Source organism: Polistes dominula, unplaced genomic scaffold (assembly GCF_049000335.1).
Source record: "Polistes dominula isolate Pdom_NZ unplaced genomic scaffold, Pdom_raw_medaka contig_12, whole genome shotgun sequence".
In the NCBI taxonomy this organism is placed as follows: domain Eukaryota; kingdom Metazoa; phylum Arthropoda; class Insecta; order Hymenoptera; family Vespidae; genus Polistes; species Polistes dominula.
In genome coordinates, this window is record NW_028301116.1 from 3,477,941 (window position 1) to 3,493,866 (window position 15,926).

The window sequence follows — 15,926 nt, forward strand, 5'->3', positions numbered from 1 at the left end:
ACAATGCGAATTAGTATCTTGCGTGGAATAACAAAAATATTTATTTAACAAGATAATAAATAATAATTATTTCGAAATAATTTTAAGACAAATCGTCATAAAATATATTGCAAAATTGGCAGTTAATACTGATAATTCACCGGATATCAGACATTGGGGCCTTTCAAATGTGATATTCAAGGAGTTCAATTACTTTTGAACTGACCTAATTCTTTAGAACTACAATTACGTTTTTCTGAAAAATAAAAACAAACGAAACAGACGTTTCACGATTATGAAAATAGAAGAAAGTAAATCGAAACTTACTTGTTAATGCAGAAGAAGATGAGAAAATTAATTTTGAGAAAATAAAAAATAAAAAATAAAAAATAAAAAATAAAAAGAAATTTAATACAAGAAATGCATACAAATAAGAAATAAGCAGGAAAAAAAATAATAATAAGTAAATAGTGGAGAAAATAAATGAGACAACGAAATAGACGTCTCATTTCTTAACTGTATTTTTCAGTGTCAAAATAAAATAAAAATTTCTCATCGCGGATAATCACGAATGTCAATGACGAGGCAACTATTATAATATGTCGATTTGAGAACAAATACAGCGTACTTTAGAATTACAAATAACGCGTTAATACTATTAATTGATATGATTAAACTAATTACAACGTAATAAAAAGAGATGTATCCTGGCATTCAATAACACTAATATAATAGTAGAATTAGATAATAGTATTTTAATAATATTAATTTGTCTAAACTAAAAAACCTTCTTGCAAATCTAATCTAATATCGAATAATATTACTTTTTATATTTTAATACAAGTATATTATTATTTCTAATTGTCCGTAAATATAGATATTTACTGTCGAAAATATAATATTAATGGTAATGTTATGCTATACTAATAATAATAATAATTATAATAATAATAATTATAATAATAAAAATAATAATAATAATAATAAAAAAAATAATAATAATAATAATAATAATAATAATAATAATAATAATAATAATAATATAATAATAATTAAAATTAAAATAAGAATCAAAATCAAAAATTCTAAACGTCATGCACCGCTGTTTATAACCTATATGAATAAAAATCAATCAATATGACAATGCTATATAATTAAGTGAATTACCATAATGTCTATCATTTTATACGAATTAAAAATACGAATTAATTTGTTCATCCTACGTTAAATGTGATAACACGTAGAATGTTTACTTGCTTTGAATAAAATGTTTGAAAATGTTTGAAGTTGGATGACTCGTAATATTACCTAGTAATCAATCTCGCTTCTACTTTAAATAATACTTCAACCATTTAGATTTCTTTTCTCTCATACGTTTCTTAAGCTAGAATAGTCATCTGATAGGAACTTTCAGTATTGCCTAGCTCTCTGATATATTATTATTATTCTTACTACAAATATCTTTACCGACAATAATTCTTAAACTATTAAAAATATTAACTATTAATTAGGATTAATTAGTAAATTGTCCCTTAGAGTATCACACGGGACTAACTAATGTTTTTCTACACATAGACACGCTAAAAGACTACTTAAAATAATTTATAATATGAATAATGAAAATATTAATGGAAACAAAAATTAACAAACGAAATTAGAAATGCGATCGATAATCGTACAATTGTTGTTATTTTGAGAAGAGAATAATTTGATATACATTTAATAGAATATTCGTCTTTTACCATACAGCATTTCATTTCAGTCAAAATGTTGTATGCTTAACAACACGCGCACACCGTACGTATCATTGAAATCGATTGAATTTCGAATATCGTTCGGGATCGAAGATGAACAAAATGGGAGGAAAAGAAAAAAAATCTATCATAGAATAAATTCACTTATGAATCTAAGAGGTCAGCCAGACACTCACCGGCTGTGGTGGTAGCTGTGCTGGTCGCAGCGGCCGCCGGATGTTGCTGCTGCTGCGACTGGAACATCGCCGTAGGATGAAGGAACAATGATCCATACATCATGCTTTCGTCAGACTGTTGCTGTTGTTGCTGCTGACTACTCGATTGATTAGAATGTTGTGGTTGCGTCTGTTGTTGTTGCTGTTGTTGTTGTTGTTGCACTGATTGCTGCTGATTAGTCACAATAAGGGAGGAGGTTGGAATAGTTGTCGTAGCACAGACTGGTTGCGTGGTGGTGATCGGAGCACCTGGCGTAGGAGGTACCAAACTACCCTCCTCGACAGCGACGCGGACCGAGTCAATGTGCCGTCGTGAGAAGACGTGTTCCTGAAGAGGTGATTTTGGTGAATACCGGACCGAGCAAAGCCTACACTCGTCCGGCCCGGTAGGACCGCGATGTGGTTGAACGGCTGAGCCCTCGGCAGGTAAACCAGCCGCTAACCTAGCCTTCTTTTCCTTGGCACGCGCGTTCTGGAACCAGACCTGCAACTCGTCTCCATTAGTCCGTAAGCCAGGCCTAAGTTTGATCCTGTAGTTAAGGATAACAGGAAAGTTCGAGGTAATTCACGTGTTCGGGTGTGTTGGGCTCACCTGGACGACGCGTTTTGGTAAACCGATCTCGCGGCCTAGCATCTCGCACTCGGCCATCGTAGGTGTCTTGTAATCCGAGAATAGTGACTTCATAACCTTAACTTGCGTCGCCGACATCTGCGTTCTGTATCTCTTTCCTCCGGATTGTCCGGGTGTTCCAGCAGAGATACTCGTGTTTCCGCTCGCGGCTGGACTAACCGTGCTACTGGCGTTTACACAACTCGCCGGGCCTTGCCTCGAACTTTGGGTGCTCGACGCCGGACTCGCGGGTCCACTCTCGTCATCCAAAAATTCTGTAGTCTCGCTCATACTATCGTCGTCGCCGCAAATACTACGTTCCGATAAATCCGTCAACGGGCCGCAATCGCTGCCACCTCGAAAGTGGCCGCTGTGTTGCTCTTCCAAGAGATTGCTCAAACCACCAAGGCTTAATTTTACCGAACGATTCAAATCGACCGATGGTTTGCTCAAATCCAACGGAGATTCTCCAATGTTAACACCGCTTTGATGATTAGACGACTCTTGTTTTCCGTTGCTGGCATGAGCTTGAAGCTCGCTGATGTATCGTTTCATTGACTCTTCGTAGTATTTTTTCAGTGAATTTTCCATATCCATCGAGTTAAATGGTGGAAATAGTGGTGGCATCATATTCGGAGTGCTAGGATTCGATGGTGCCGATTCCATTGATAATTCTTCGTCAGGAATGTTGTCGATGTTTACCTCTCCACGAGCAACTTGATCAGCGTGTTTACTACTCAAATGAGACTCCAATGCAGACTTTACCTTGAATAACGCCGGGCAGAATGGACATCGTTTATTAATCACTTGACTGTGAGCACGAAACTGGCCTTTGCGCTCACGGGCTCGCGTATTTTGAAACCACACTTGTACGACACGCTTCTTCAGTCCTACTTCTCGTGCAATCGTTTCCAACATTTTTCTCGATGGGTTAGATTCAATTTGATATTTTTGATAAAGGTAATCTAACTGTTCCGGTAATATCGTTGTTCTCAAACGTTTGTCTTTCGGTTGTTCGCTGTGCTCAGAATTAGAGCGTGCATCTGTACCAGAGGTCTCATCGAAATCTTCGTATTTTCTTTTTCTATCTTGCATCATGGCAAGTAAAGGATGAGGAGCATCCGTCCCAGCTCCGGAAGTAGCATTTAGTGCTTGCTGTTGTAGTATTCCAAATGGAGAGTCTGGTGGATAGGCCGGTGGAAATAAGGACGGGTTCATGATATGTACTAACTGATGTTCGTTCCAAAGTTCAAATCTGCTAAATATCAAATTGCATTTGTCACATTGAAAGTTACCTTCTTTGGATTCGGTTTGTTGTTGTTGCTGCAATGGCTGTTGTTGTTGTTGTTGCTGCTGTTGTTGTTGCTGCTGTTCCTGCTGTGACGCTTGATTATTTCTTGTAGATGTAGATAACGTTTGTGGTTGAAGTAAGGAAGAAACAGTAGCGTTCAACGGTTGCTGCAATTGCTCCGTTAAAATCGTCGTGTTGGGTGGATTGTTGGTGACAGCATTGGTAGTTGTTGTTGAACTGCTGTTACTATCTTCTGAGCTTAAAACAGCAGCAACCTGAGCTGCTGCAGCTTGAGCTTGAGCACTTCGTTTAGCATCTTCTTCTTTGAAACAATGAGTCTTCTGATGACGAATAAGTTCGTAATATCTTTGAAATACTAATAAACATTTCTTACATTGATAATTCAATCCCGGAGTTCGTTGAAATCGTCCAGTTCCATCGTCTCCTTCACGACCACCAGGTGTCACGGGTTCCGCAGCCGGTTGATTTTCGTACACTTTCCGAGCTTTTTGTCTAGCATTCTGGAACCAAACGACTATAACTCGCGGACTGAGCCCAAGTAATTTACTTAAATATTCCAAATCGTCATCTTTGGGATAAGCATTGTTCTCGAAGAATTCTTGTAGGACCTTGATCTGATAGTCGGTGAATCTAGTTCGATTTGCACGTTTTCCTGAACTACCGCCAGAAGAATTACTGCCGTTGCTGTTAGCTCCGAATGAATAATCCGTCGGTCCACGTCCTGGGCTTAATGATCTTTGCGGTGCTAATGCCATTGCTGCGATTGCACTCTGAACAACTCCTCCACTACCTGATGTAGGGCTAGCAAAATTCTGTGGAGTTAATTTTGGTGGTAACATAGGTGCAGTTGGTGCAGTTGTTGTTGAAGGGGGATGAGAGGAAACTTCGTGGTGGATACCTGAAAATACTGAGCTCATACTGAGCGCTGGAGAATGTGGTCGAGATTGATTGCCTCCGGAACTACCAGGTGAATGATGTTGCTCTTCATGATGCGATTGGCTTATTTGCTGTAATGTTTCGGTAGGTTGCGAGGTATCGAGCATTTCTTGTTTTATAGTAGATGAAGTATTACAGGATGTTGCCACTGGTGGTGGTGGCGGAGTCGCTTGTTTGTTTGGGCTTTTATCGTCCGATGAACTGTTTCCCGACGTACTCGAATTTAGGGGAGTAACCTTAGCTTCCCCAGTCTTTTCATACTCCTCGAGATTTAATGTAGTACTCGGTGGGTTGTTAAAATTATACGGACTATCCTTATTACGTTGTCTCTCTTTAAATAAAGTATTGCGGAACCAATGTTTTATGACTTTAGGTGGTAAGCCACTCTGAGAGGCCATTTCCATAATTTGCTCTTCTCCTGGAGAGTTATTAATGTCAAAGTGTGCTCTCAAAATTTTCAGTTGTTCGTCTGTTATACGTGTGCGTGCTCGTTTCTGCGAGGCTGCTGCATTTGCCTGTGGAATGGACAAAATCAAGTCCAGTCAAACTGATGTATTGTGATTGCAGAAAAGATTATTCTAAATTTGTCGAGTTTGTTAAAAACTTCTATTGCTGACAGAAATTTAAATACGATTTATGAACGTGCATTGAACATAAGATTAATGCAAAGAATAGCTATGCTCGAATTAAATAAAAAATATTTTACATGCTTAATACGGAAACTTGTGAGCAAGTTTCTTGAGTTTGTTTCTTACCGCAGCTGCTTGCTGCTGTTGCAAGGCGAGATGTTGTTTCGCAAGCAAATCAGCTTGAGCATTTATAGGAGTATAAGCCGTGGTTGCGCTATCATACGGTGGTGGCGGTAACATCATTGGAACCAAAGGTGGTTGAAGATTCATAGCTGCCAGAGCTGGTACATTTAATCCCAAGGGTAATCCCATCATGCCCATCATAATTCCTGGATATTGTTGCAATTGTTGCTGTAGTTGGGATGCTGCCATTGCATTCAAGGCTGCTTGCATTTCAGTCATTTGTTGAGCCAGAGTTAGTTGAGCATGTTGCTGTTGCTGCTGTTGTTGTTGTTGTTGTTGTTGTTGTTGTTGCACAGATTGCTGCTGATGTTGCTGTTGTTGTTGCTGTTGTTGTTGCTGCTGTTGTTGCTGCTGTTGTTGCTGCTGTTGTTGCTGCTGTTGTTGCTGCTGCTGTTGCTGTTGTTGCTGCTGTTGTTGTTGTTGCTGCTGTTGTTGTTGTTGTATAGGTTGTGGAACAGTAATCTGATGCTGTGTATTAGTAGGTACCACCGTTGGCGTGGAAGAATCAGTACTCGATACAGGAGTATTGCTCAACACAGGTGTTGTTGCTGGAGTTGTAGATGTTGCTTCTGGAGTTCTGATTATTTCTTGTTTTATCTCTATGTTATCTTCCTTGTCCTTTTCACACGGTTCTTTCTCCGAACTAGTGTCTTGTGGCTGAATCACTGCTGGTGTAGTACTTCTCGGAGCTGTTGTAGTAGAAGACGATGTCGCTGCTGTTACCACGACGCTCTTTTTTTCGTATTCGCATTTGAATTGTTGAACATATTTTTCAAGGAACTCGCGGGGCACTAAATCTCGATGAACTTCTTCGCAATGCGCTTTTAGTACCCAAACACTACTGAATTCTTTGTTACAATGTTGGCAAGTACTTCTAGTCAATTCGGGGATAACGTCGTCGTCCATGTTTTCTTCGATTTCTTGTTCCCTCTCTTGTACAGCTTGTGCAGCAAGCGCTTGCTTTTGTTGCTCTTGCTTTTGCTGTTCCTGTTGGGCTTGAAGGGCCGCAGCAGCTTCTTCTTCCTTTCTTTGACGTCTCTGATGATTTTCATTGAACTGCATCACGAGATCGAAACCAAAACTTTCCAAAAGATGTTTGTACATTTGTGAAGTCTTATGTCGAGGTTGGGTCAGAAGTTCATGAGCAGTTTGTGGCGATTGTTGCGTGACTTGTTGCAAATGTTGATGAGATCCTGCTACTATTGCCGATGAAGGTGGTGGTGTTTTGGCAGAACCAGATGATGCTAATTGTTGCGTAGCTGCTAATTGGAATAAAGCCAATGGATTGTTAAAGATGCAGTACAATTGTTGATGAGTGTTAAGTTGCTCTTGACTTCCACAAAGGGTGGTGCAACGAGGACAGGACAACATCGTGTTGGAATTAGTAGGAGTCGGTGCATTACATGGCGGACTGTTAGGGCTTGATGGATGTTCGATTAACGGACGACCAAGATCTACTTGTCCGGTTGCAGCAAGATCCGATATCTTACTTGTACGAGTCTGATGCAAAACGCTTCTCATATGAATATCCAGTGTACTTCCTTGAGAGTAAGAGACTTTACAGATGTTACATTTGAATGGTTTTTTATCTTGATCTTGTTGAGAATCAGGCGACTCTGTTGGACTGGCCGGTGGTACAACAGAAATTAGCGTATTATTGTTACCTTGTTCTTGCATCGTTCTTTTTAATTTATGAAGATGGCTAACGCTATTGTAATGTACCAAAAGTATATTCTTCTGAGTAAAACTTTCTTTACAAACGTCACATTTATACGGCCTATTAGGATCCAAATATTTTTCCACAGGATAAGACATTTTTTCACCTTTGCGATGCATTAAGGTTTTGTTGTGTCCTGTAAGATAACTTTGTCTCGTATAAGCAACTTTGCACCGATGACATTTGAATTTTCTTCCTGGATCGTGATAGGAATCCTCGGCAATAGATTGACTGTTGAAATAATCCTCTAAAAGACGTTGTTCCTTGTGCATCGGGGGAGAATCGCTTGCATCGCTTTCCTCTTCGTCACCTCTACCTCCATCATCTTCAGTATTCTGATCAGCGTTTATGCCGCCCTGCCTTCTAAGTGCTTCATCGGTCAAAGCTTGAAGCAATGGATGTGCATGTAGCAAACTTTGCTTGTATTGTGCTACTTCGTCTTCTTGTAAATCTGAGTGAGCAGTTTCAACGTGTCTTTGCAAGGCTTGAACCGACCTAAATGATCTAGCACATAGCGCACATTTGGTCGCATCTCTAATGGCATGGTATTGAGAATGTTGTTGAAGTTTTTCTAATGTCTTGAAAGCCAAACTGCATTGTCCACATCTGTACTTGTATACGTGTTTTTCGCTAACCAAAGTTGGAGTATTTGTCGGATGAACTTCTCTATGATGTTGTGTTAGTTCTTCAAGTGATCTACAAACTCTACCGCACACTGTACACCGAGATATTTCCTCGGCTTCTTCGTTCCCAGTAGCAACAACGCGTTCATTTGTATCCTCTTCTTGATGCAATTTGCTCGTTATCGTAGGTGAAGATGGTTGCGTTGCCATTGCCGGAGTCATGCTACTTCGCGGATTGTTATTCAACCAATGACTCTGATCCACTAAAAGTAGCAATCTCTGGAGACCATCGGCATTTACCGAGTGAATTTGCATTACGTGTTTTTCCAAAGCAGCGCGTTCCCTGAAACCGTCTTGGCATAACGGGCACAACAATTCAGGTGGGGGTTCCTCCTTGACTACCTCGGGCTTCACTTCGGAGTCTTGAACGTGTGCTACTTGCAAATGTTGCTTTAATTCCTCTCGCGAAGTCGGTTGATACGTGCAATAGGGACAACTTATTTCTTCCTGATCATTCTCAGCGTCTCCTTCCATTATTTCATTATCATTCTCTGGCTCTTGTTTAACGTCGCTACCACAGTCGCTGCCTTCGTCACGTCGTTCTGAAAAATCATACCAAATTTCCAATATTTTCTTTTTTTTATACACATATGAACAAATAAATAATAGCAATATACCTGAACAATAGAAAATGATTCGAAAAAATTTAACAAATGAATATTAATAATTTCCCGATTTATCATTAATGCACAATCAATTATATTATATATATATATATTAATTATAAAACGTAAAAAATGTAAAATTCACGACAAATGATAACGCATCAATTTGAACTTTCCAGCCTGTAAATATATCTTATGTCTCTTTCACTTTACAACATGGAAAATTGAACTTCGGCATTAACCGTTTAATATCGAACGAGCGCACAGGACAGCCATCCATTTTACGGTGATTCGTTTCCGGAGACATTAACTCGGTACGCGACGAGAGAAAGTAAATTATAGATAGTAAACTATGGCGGTGCTACGAAATAAAGTTCGTATTCAGTGTCACGTACGACTGCTTTTGTGGCGAAGCATATTTTCTAACTCTCATTAAAGTGATTACGCATATCGAAGAGGAAGAAGAAGAAGAAGTAGATGTAGAAGAAAAAGAAAAATTAAAATAAAGTGACTTTACCAGCGACAATGAACAAACTACACGACGGTCACATTTGCACACATATCTTTTATTATTTATTTCAAACGAGAACAAATAAAAGTAAAAGTATAAAAATAACATTTCTATGAACTACGTCTGAAGTTACGTCAAAACTACGAGCAAGTTTTGCATATGGTTGACGAAAATTCACCTAACAATGACCTCTCAATTTTAATATATTAATAATATAGAATTATCGATGGAAAAGAGAAGAAGAAAAAAAGAAGAATACGCGCGTATCTCCATAATGTATTGTCCGAAACCACATTTTTATATCGGTCGGCGTCAGTTGTAACGTTACAAGGCAACTCAATGAAACGCGTGCTGCTCGTATATTTCTATAAATACAGGCCACTGATACATATAATAACATTGGACGTTGCGCGTATTACGGGCACACGACACGACCATATGCCGTACTAAATTACCGTAATCCTCATCTAATTATGAAATAATCGATAAGAGCGCATTGAATTCATTAAAGGCGTGATGCGTATACCAAAGTGTTTAATTTTCCTTCGACAAACAATATTTCTGATTTTGATCGGGTTACTTCAAAATTTCCATTATTTTTGAAATTCTTTGAAACGAGATATAGGATATTCCAATTATTTAATGACGTTAAGGAAGAAATCAAATACCCGGCGCAACGGTTAGACTCATGTAATATACATTAGCGCACTTACGTCAAAGAAATAGAATAGGAGTTTAAAACGGAGCATAGGCCAAGGATAATATCTTCATTTATGATTGTGGTATTACTTACCGTTGTTGGTATTGGGAATATTAGGTGTCGTCGGCGTGGTGGGACTCGATTGTTGCGTAGGTGGTACTTCAGGATCGCTTACTACTTGGAATACGTCACCGATGTCCGTGTGGGGTGTCTCGTTTCCTTGAATGCTACTTCTACGATGGAGCTGGTGAAGTTGCTCCATCTGAAGATGTCGAAACGAGCGTACATGTTGTAAAAGAGGTAGCCTGTGCCTAGCGCTAAAACCGCAAAGAGCACAGTGATACAGTTTCCCCGGTGTTGGTATATTTCCACTGGCATCTACAAGATGGCGTAGTAACAGTGTAGATGCTTCGTGTCTAGGAGTAGAAGAGTGTATTGCTAATTTGTGTGCACTGTTCGTATAATAATCACACGCGTGACAACGCAATTGTGCTGAGCTCGTAGGCGATGATATATATTTTAATTTCCATTCGTTACGCGGACCACCCTCTTTAACGTGATTCACATGTTGTAAACGTTGAAGATGCTTGTCAGTTTTACAATGTAATTGAAAGTTTGCTTTTAAATTTGTTTTGTAGGAACAGAGTTTGCAAACAAAATGTCCAGACATCACGGCCAGTATCTCCCCTTCACGAGTTCTCGTTCTGTCGGCAGCTAAATGATGGCTCAAGGATTCCAACGAATCGGATTCGAAGTTATTACAAACGCAACAATGGTAAAGATGAGAAGGATCTGTATCTGGCGGTTCTGGTGGTGGTTCCATACTCTCTGGGGAAAGACCAACGTCTCCTGCTAGGCCACCCAATGCACCCATATTTGTTAAACCACCCATTAATTCTGGGGGAAGTTGTGGTGGTAGTTGTCCGCCCGTCATCATTTGGATAAGGAGTGCCTGATTATATGCCATGTCCGCTAAAGCGTCTGCTGCATGTTGAGGCTTATCTAAACCACCAAGATGAAGCAGCTGTTCTAATTGTTGTTGGTGTTGTTGTGCCTGTTGATGATGATGTTGGGCTTGTTGATGAGAAGTCAGTGCCGAGAGTGTTTGAATGTGCTTCACGTTTTGCTGTAATACCAACATATTGTGCGTGTGTTTTTCACTGGTCATGTGTATCCTGAGATTACGCGCTACATTCGTCTCGTAGTTACAAACGTCGCAACGAAACGTAGGCTTGGGTTTTCCCTGATTCCCAGCTTGACCACTTAAATGCGGACTAGGATTTGTAGGATGATGAGGACTACGCGTTGGCATCGGTGCGTCTTGAGATGAAGATGGATTATTCGTACCAGAAGCAGCACCACCGCCTTGCTGAAGTTCTTGCATATTGTTGAGATGTTTATCACTCTGCATATGTATACTCAAATTGCCTTTAGTCGTGGTCGAGTAATTACACACTTCGCATCTATACGGCTTATACCCGCAGGTATAAGTTTCACCACGCGCAAGCCTAGGGTGAGGTTGACCTGCGATGCAATAGATACACGAGGTCTCCGTTTCCGGATGTTTCTCTTTCATATGAATTTCTAAGGTTTCTTGATATTTATAGTGCCAATTGCACTTTGGACATTTTAAAGTTTTACAAGAATTTCGACTGTGAATACCTGCAAGTGGTCCACCAGGACCTGCCAATCGACTGCTAGCTAATATCAACTCGCACTTAGAGCACTCAACACCACTCGGTCTACCTTGCATATGTTCCGGACAAACACCTATCGTTGTGCCAGTAAGAAAATTAGGTGGTTGTTGCGTCAAAGCCGCATAAGAGGAAGGTGAACCTTTTGTAGAAGTTGTCGGTGGTGGAGGCGACGTGTAATGAAGTGCCGCAGCATCGGGTGCTTTTGCCCAAGATGCAGGATTCACTTGACCACCGATCCATGACTGTTGTTGCTGATGTGTCTGATGATTGTAAATTGGATGATTCGAATGAGACGTTGATGTGTTCGGTGTACTCGAAGATGGCCTCTGGATCGTTGGTTGTTGCTGAGGGCTACTAGGAATACCTGGAGTACTTGAAGGCGTACTCGTCGTCGTTGGCGCTTCGTGATCAGTAGATTCACTGCGTTGTTGTTGCTGCTGATTTTGCGTTTGCGTCGGCGATGATTGGGTACAAGTCGAGCTCGTAACTGGTTCAAGAAAACTAACCAGCGGCTGTTTCCCCCTACCAACCGCCTGAATAATGGCTGACGCAGTCGAGTGCGAAAGTATCTGCCTTTCGTCTTCCATCAAACCTATTTGATGCTCGCCTTGGGCATGGGCGACAAAACTTTTAGCGTAGCCAAAGCTAAGCTTACAAATAAAACACATTAAAATGGGCTTCACGGGAACAGAAGCAGCTGGGGGAGGGGGTGCTGCAGGTGGTGGTGGTGGTTGCTTACTACCTTCTGCACTCCTATAACTGATAACACGATAGCTGTGCATTACCGGGAGATCTGGATTATTATGCTGCTGCGTAGATCTCTGTTGCTGTTGTTGTTGTTGTTGCTGATGATACGCTTGATGAGCATACAATCGTGATACATAATAGGCGTTAGCGATTTGAGGAAATACCAATGAGTGAGGCACAGAAACTCCACGACCGTCAACGATACAGCCGTCTGGTAAAGAATCGTCCTCGCTCAACTCGCTTTCACCCTCTATGATGTAGGCCGAACCGTCAGGATTGTAAACAATTTTTCCATCAAACTTCTCAACGTCTCCACCAGTCGGACTTGGACTTGGACTTGGTGCGTGTTGTTGTTGATGAGACTGAATCGATTGCATCGTTATCGTTGTAGTAGTTGTTGTAGTATTTGTATCTGCAATGGGTGTAGGTGTTGGTATTGCGTCGCGAGTGCAGGGTTCTGTGCCCGAGGGTGGACTAGCCGTGCGGGGGTGGTGGGGCTGATGAAGGGCAGCCCCTGCCGTCGGGGGGGACCCGCCCCCTCGACCCCCTCCTCCTCCGGGCTCATCTCCTGCTTTCCTTGCGCAAACGAGGAATTTTGAAATGGCCCGCCGTGTTGAAGCTGTCGATGACTCTGCTGGACTTGCTGCTCGCTCTGCTGCTGCTGCTGCTGCTGCTGTTGCTGCTGCTGTTGTTGTTGTTGTTGCTGCTGCTGCTGCTGAAGATGATGCGCTGCCACCAGTTGTTGATAAAGCTGACGTTGCCCGATTGCGTTCGACGCGTGTTGCTGAAGATGAGAGGGAGGAATGTTGTGATGTTGAAGGTGGTATTGGGGGGGGATGGGGCTCACTGGAGGGCATCACCCCAAACGTGAGGCGAGCTCCAGCCTCACATCACCCACTGTGCTTGAGCTTACGTTTTTCAAAGTTTCACCTTTCTTTCTTTCTCCTCTCCACAAACTTACAATTTCTTTTGTTTCAACTCCGGATTCGGATTCTTGACTCGTTGCCTTTCCTTCTTCCTCCTCGTCGATAGACAGTTTGCTGGCTACCTCGTCGCTATCCCAGTTTGTATCTGTAACATTGAAGAAACAATCTCTATGTAATTGATATTTTGTAGAATAAATTAATCATTTAATATTATAATTGATATTTTTTAGAATAAATTAATCATTTAATATTGTAATGAATATTTCTTAGAATTAATAATTCATTTAATAACGTAACAAATTCCTAGTACATTGTTGAAAAATAAGAAGAATTAAATTGAATCACAAGGTAAGTCTATATTACAGGATAACAACACAATAAACTCATTCTTAAATTCGAATCTTACTCGACGTTAACTATTTGCAGACTCAGCTGTATTTGCGACCTATCGAACGAGCTTATCTTTCAATTGGATATCGACGAGTCTCTATGACCATTTCAGAATAACGTTAGAACGGAATAACGAATGACGAAAGTAGGTGGTTTCACGGAATGAATGCTTCTCTTGTGCGTGCTTAGATCAAAGGTCTTTCTTATTGTCCGCCTTCCACACGTTCTTCTCTTCTCTTCTCTTTTTCTCTTCTTCTATTTCTCTCCTCCATTTTTCTTTAACGTGAGAGACAAGAACCCATCTTATTCGCTACTGCAAACAAACGGTAAGGCCACGCGACCGTAACAGTCACGAAAGAATATATTCTTCTTCTATTTTTTGTTTTGTTCTTGCCCCTCAACTCTATCATGACTCCTAAAACTTCTCGAATGAATGAGATGAAACATTGTTGCAATTATTATCTTGCATTATTTCTTTTCCAGGTGTGTGTGTATGTTCCCACAAGTACAATCCAATTCTTGATACGCAAAGAATAATAATCACTTCATCTTTCGTTCTTAAGATTTAACGAATTATAAACTAATATAGTGGGAGTATGCGTTTGTATATATTCGCATGTAAAATAATTGAAAAAAAAAAAACAGAAAGATAGTGGAAGAGATCTTTCAACGTAACTTCCCTGTTTTTACCTTTCAATCTTTTGCCGTTAGCTACAAGGGGCACATATCTTTGGACATTATGGTAGAAACTCGTACTGCATTACATTGACTACTCTGCCCTTTTTCCCTTTCCTTTTCTTCCCCATCTTCCTTCAACTCCTCCTCCTCCTTCTCTCACCGGTCCATCATCACCACGGTTATAATTCCGCAGTGCAAAGTCCATAATTCAGTGAGCATATCCCCGTGGCCATCGTTTCTCACAAACGATACCATTTTTTATAATGACTACTACTACGACGACGACGACGACCAATCGTTTTTCTTTGGATTATCGTCGATCTACGAAACTGTATTACATACGAACGGATATGATGATCGGGGCTAGGCAAAATTATTCGTGCGCGGCCAAACCGATGAGAGCAAAAATATTGTATTAACCTACATTTTATTTATTTTACACGTTCACACATTTTTCATGCCAACTTTACTGATTATTTATCATTAAAATCATATTCGAACTAGGACAAGATTTTTAAAAAAATTAACGAAATTTTATTTCTTTTTTACATGTTTCATCAAAATTTTACACATGACAATTGTATATTTACCGATGTATGTATGTACTATGACGCGGTATATTTTCTTTCATGTCGTCTACTTAAGAAGCGTGAATTTTTCTTTTTTCTGTGATATTTTTCTAAAAGATTTTAGTGAGAAAGAGAAAGGGAGAAAGAGAGAGAAAAGAGTACATACGTAAAATGAGATTAGAAATACAATGAACGAGCATAGGCTGGAAAAGAACAAACACAAAAGCGTTGAACTTTCGGGATTCGGGCATGTTGTGTAACCGAGAACATCTGCCAATCTGGTAACACCTGCCCAGCTCTTTTCTATTTATTGTAGATTCGATAGAGAACGAACCTTCTATCTCTAGGCTTGTATGCTTTCTTTCCTTTTTTTGCTCTCTCATCTCACTCTTTTTCTCTATTTTTCTCTTTTATATTAGATTCCACGAAAATATAATGATTTCGTTTTGATCAATCATAGGACCGGTAGGTTTACTATCAAAAACTTTTTCTCACTGACATCATTTACAAAATCATCGAATAATAAATCTCACCGCGTGTTGTTTATCGATTAACGTGAATTGTACTTTTTTTTCAATCGTTTGTTAAATCGTAGGAGAATAACGCATATCAAAGAGTCGACATTTTGTATTACGTTTTCTACTCCGTATATTATGTAATACATCAAGAAATAATATATATATATATATATATATATATATATATATATATATATATATATTTAATAATTATGTATATATTATTTACATAAGTATATATATATATATATATATATATATATATATATATATAGTATATATATAGTATATATATAGTATATATATGTATCTATATTTATGTAATTACAGATTAGGATTGCAGTTATCTGCTTATTACAATGTTACCGCAGTTGCTTTATAAGGTGCAGGTCAAATCGATTTATACTTTACGTAATAGCTTTGCTTGACCATTCCTGGTATCGCTAACAGTGTTGCTAAACTGTTAAATGATCCGAGTATATGAGGGATATTTAATGTCGAACAATTGTGCGATTTTAACGCGTCACAGATTAGAATGATCAATCTTGTCCTATTATTTTTTTTTTT

General features: G+C 39.5%; 1 protein-coding gene and 1 long non-coding RNA gene across 2 annotated transcripts in view; one reads left to right on the forward strand and one right to left on the reverse strand.

The window, feature by feature from the left end:
* The window catches only part of LOC149031066 (uncharacterized), a 99,132-nt gene extending 88,522 nt beyond the window's left edge, over positions 1 to 10,610 (forward strand). The window contains exon 6 of the long non-coding RNA XR_016178102.1: positions 10,473 to 10,610. This is a non-coding gene — a long non-coding RNA (uncharacterized LOC149031066). The remainder of the gene's footprint in view (positions 1 to 10,472) is intronic.
* The window catches only part of zfh2 (Zn finger homeodomain 2), a 251,745-nt gene that overhangs the window by 93,478 nt on the left and 142,341 nt on the right, over positions 1 to 15,926 (reverse strand). The window contains 6 exon segments of the mRNA XM_089176948.1: positions 1,910 to 2,432; positions 2,541 to 5,321; positions 5,562 to 8,560; positions 9,928 to 12,828; positions 12,831 to 13,113; positions 13,115 to 13,349. Coding sequence (XP_089033074.1) covers positions 1,910 to 2,432; positions 2,541 to 5,321; positions 5,562 to 8,560; positions 9,928 to 12,828; positions 12,831 to 13,113; positions 13,115 to 13,135 — 9,508 coding nt within the window. The 5' untranslated portion in view covers positions 13,136 to 13,349.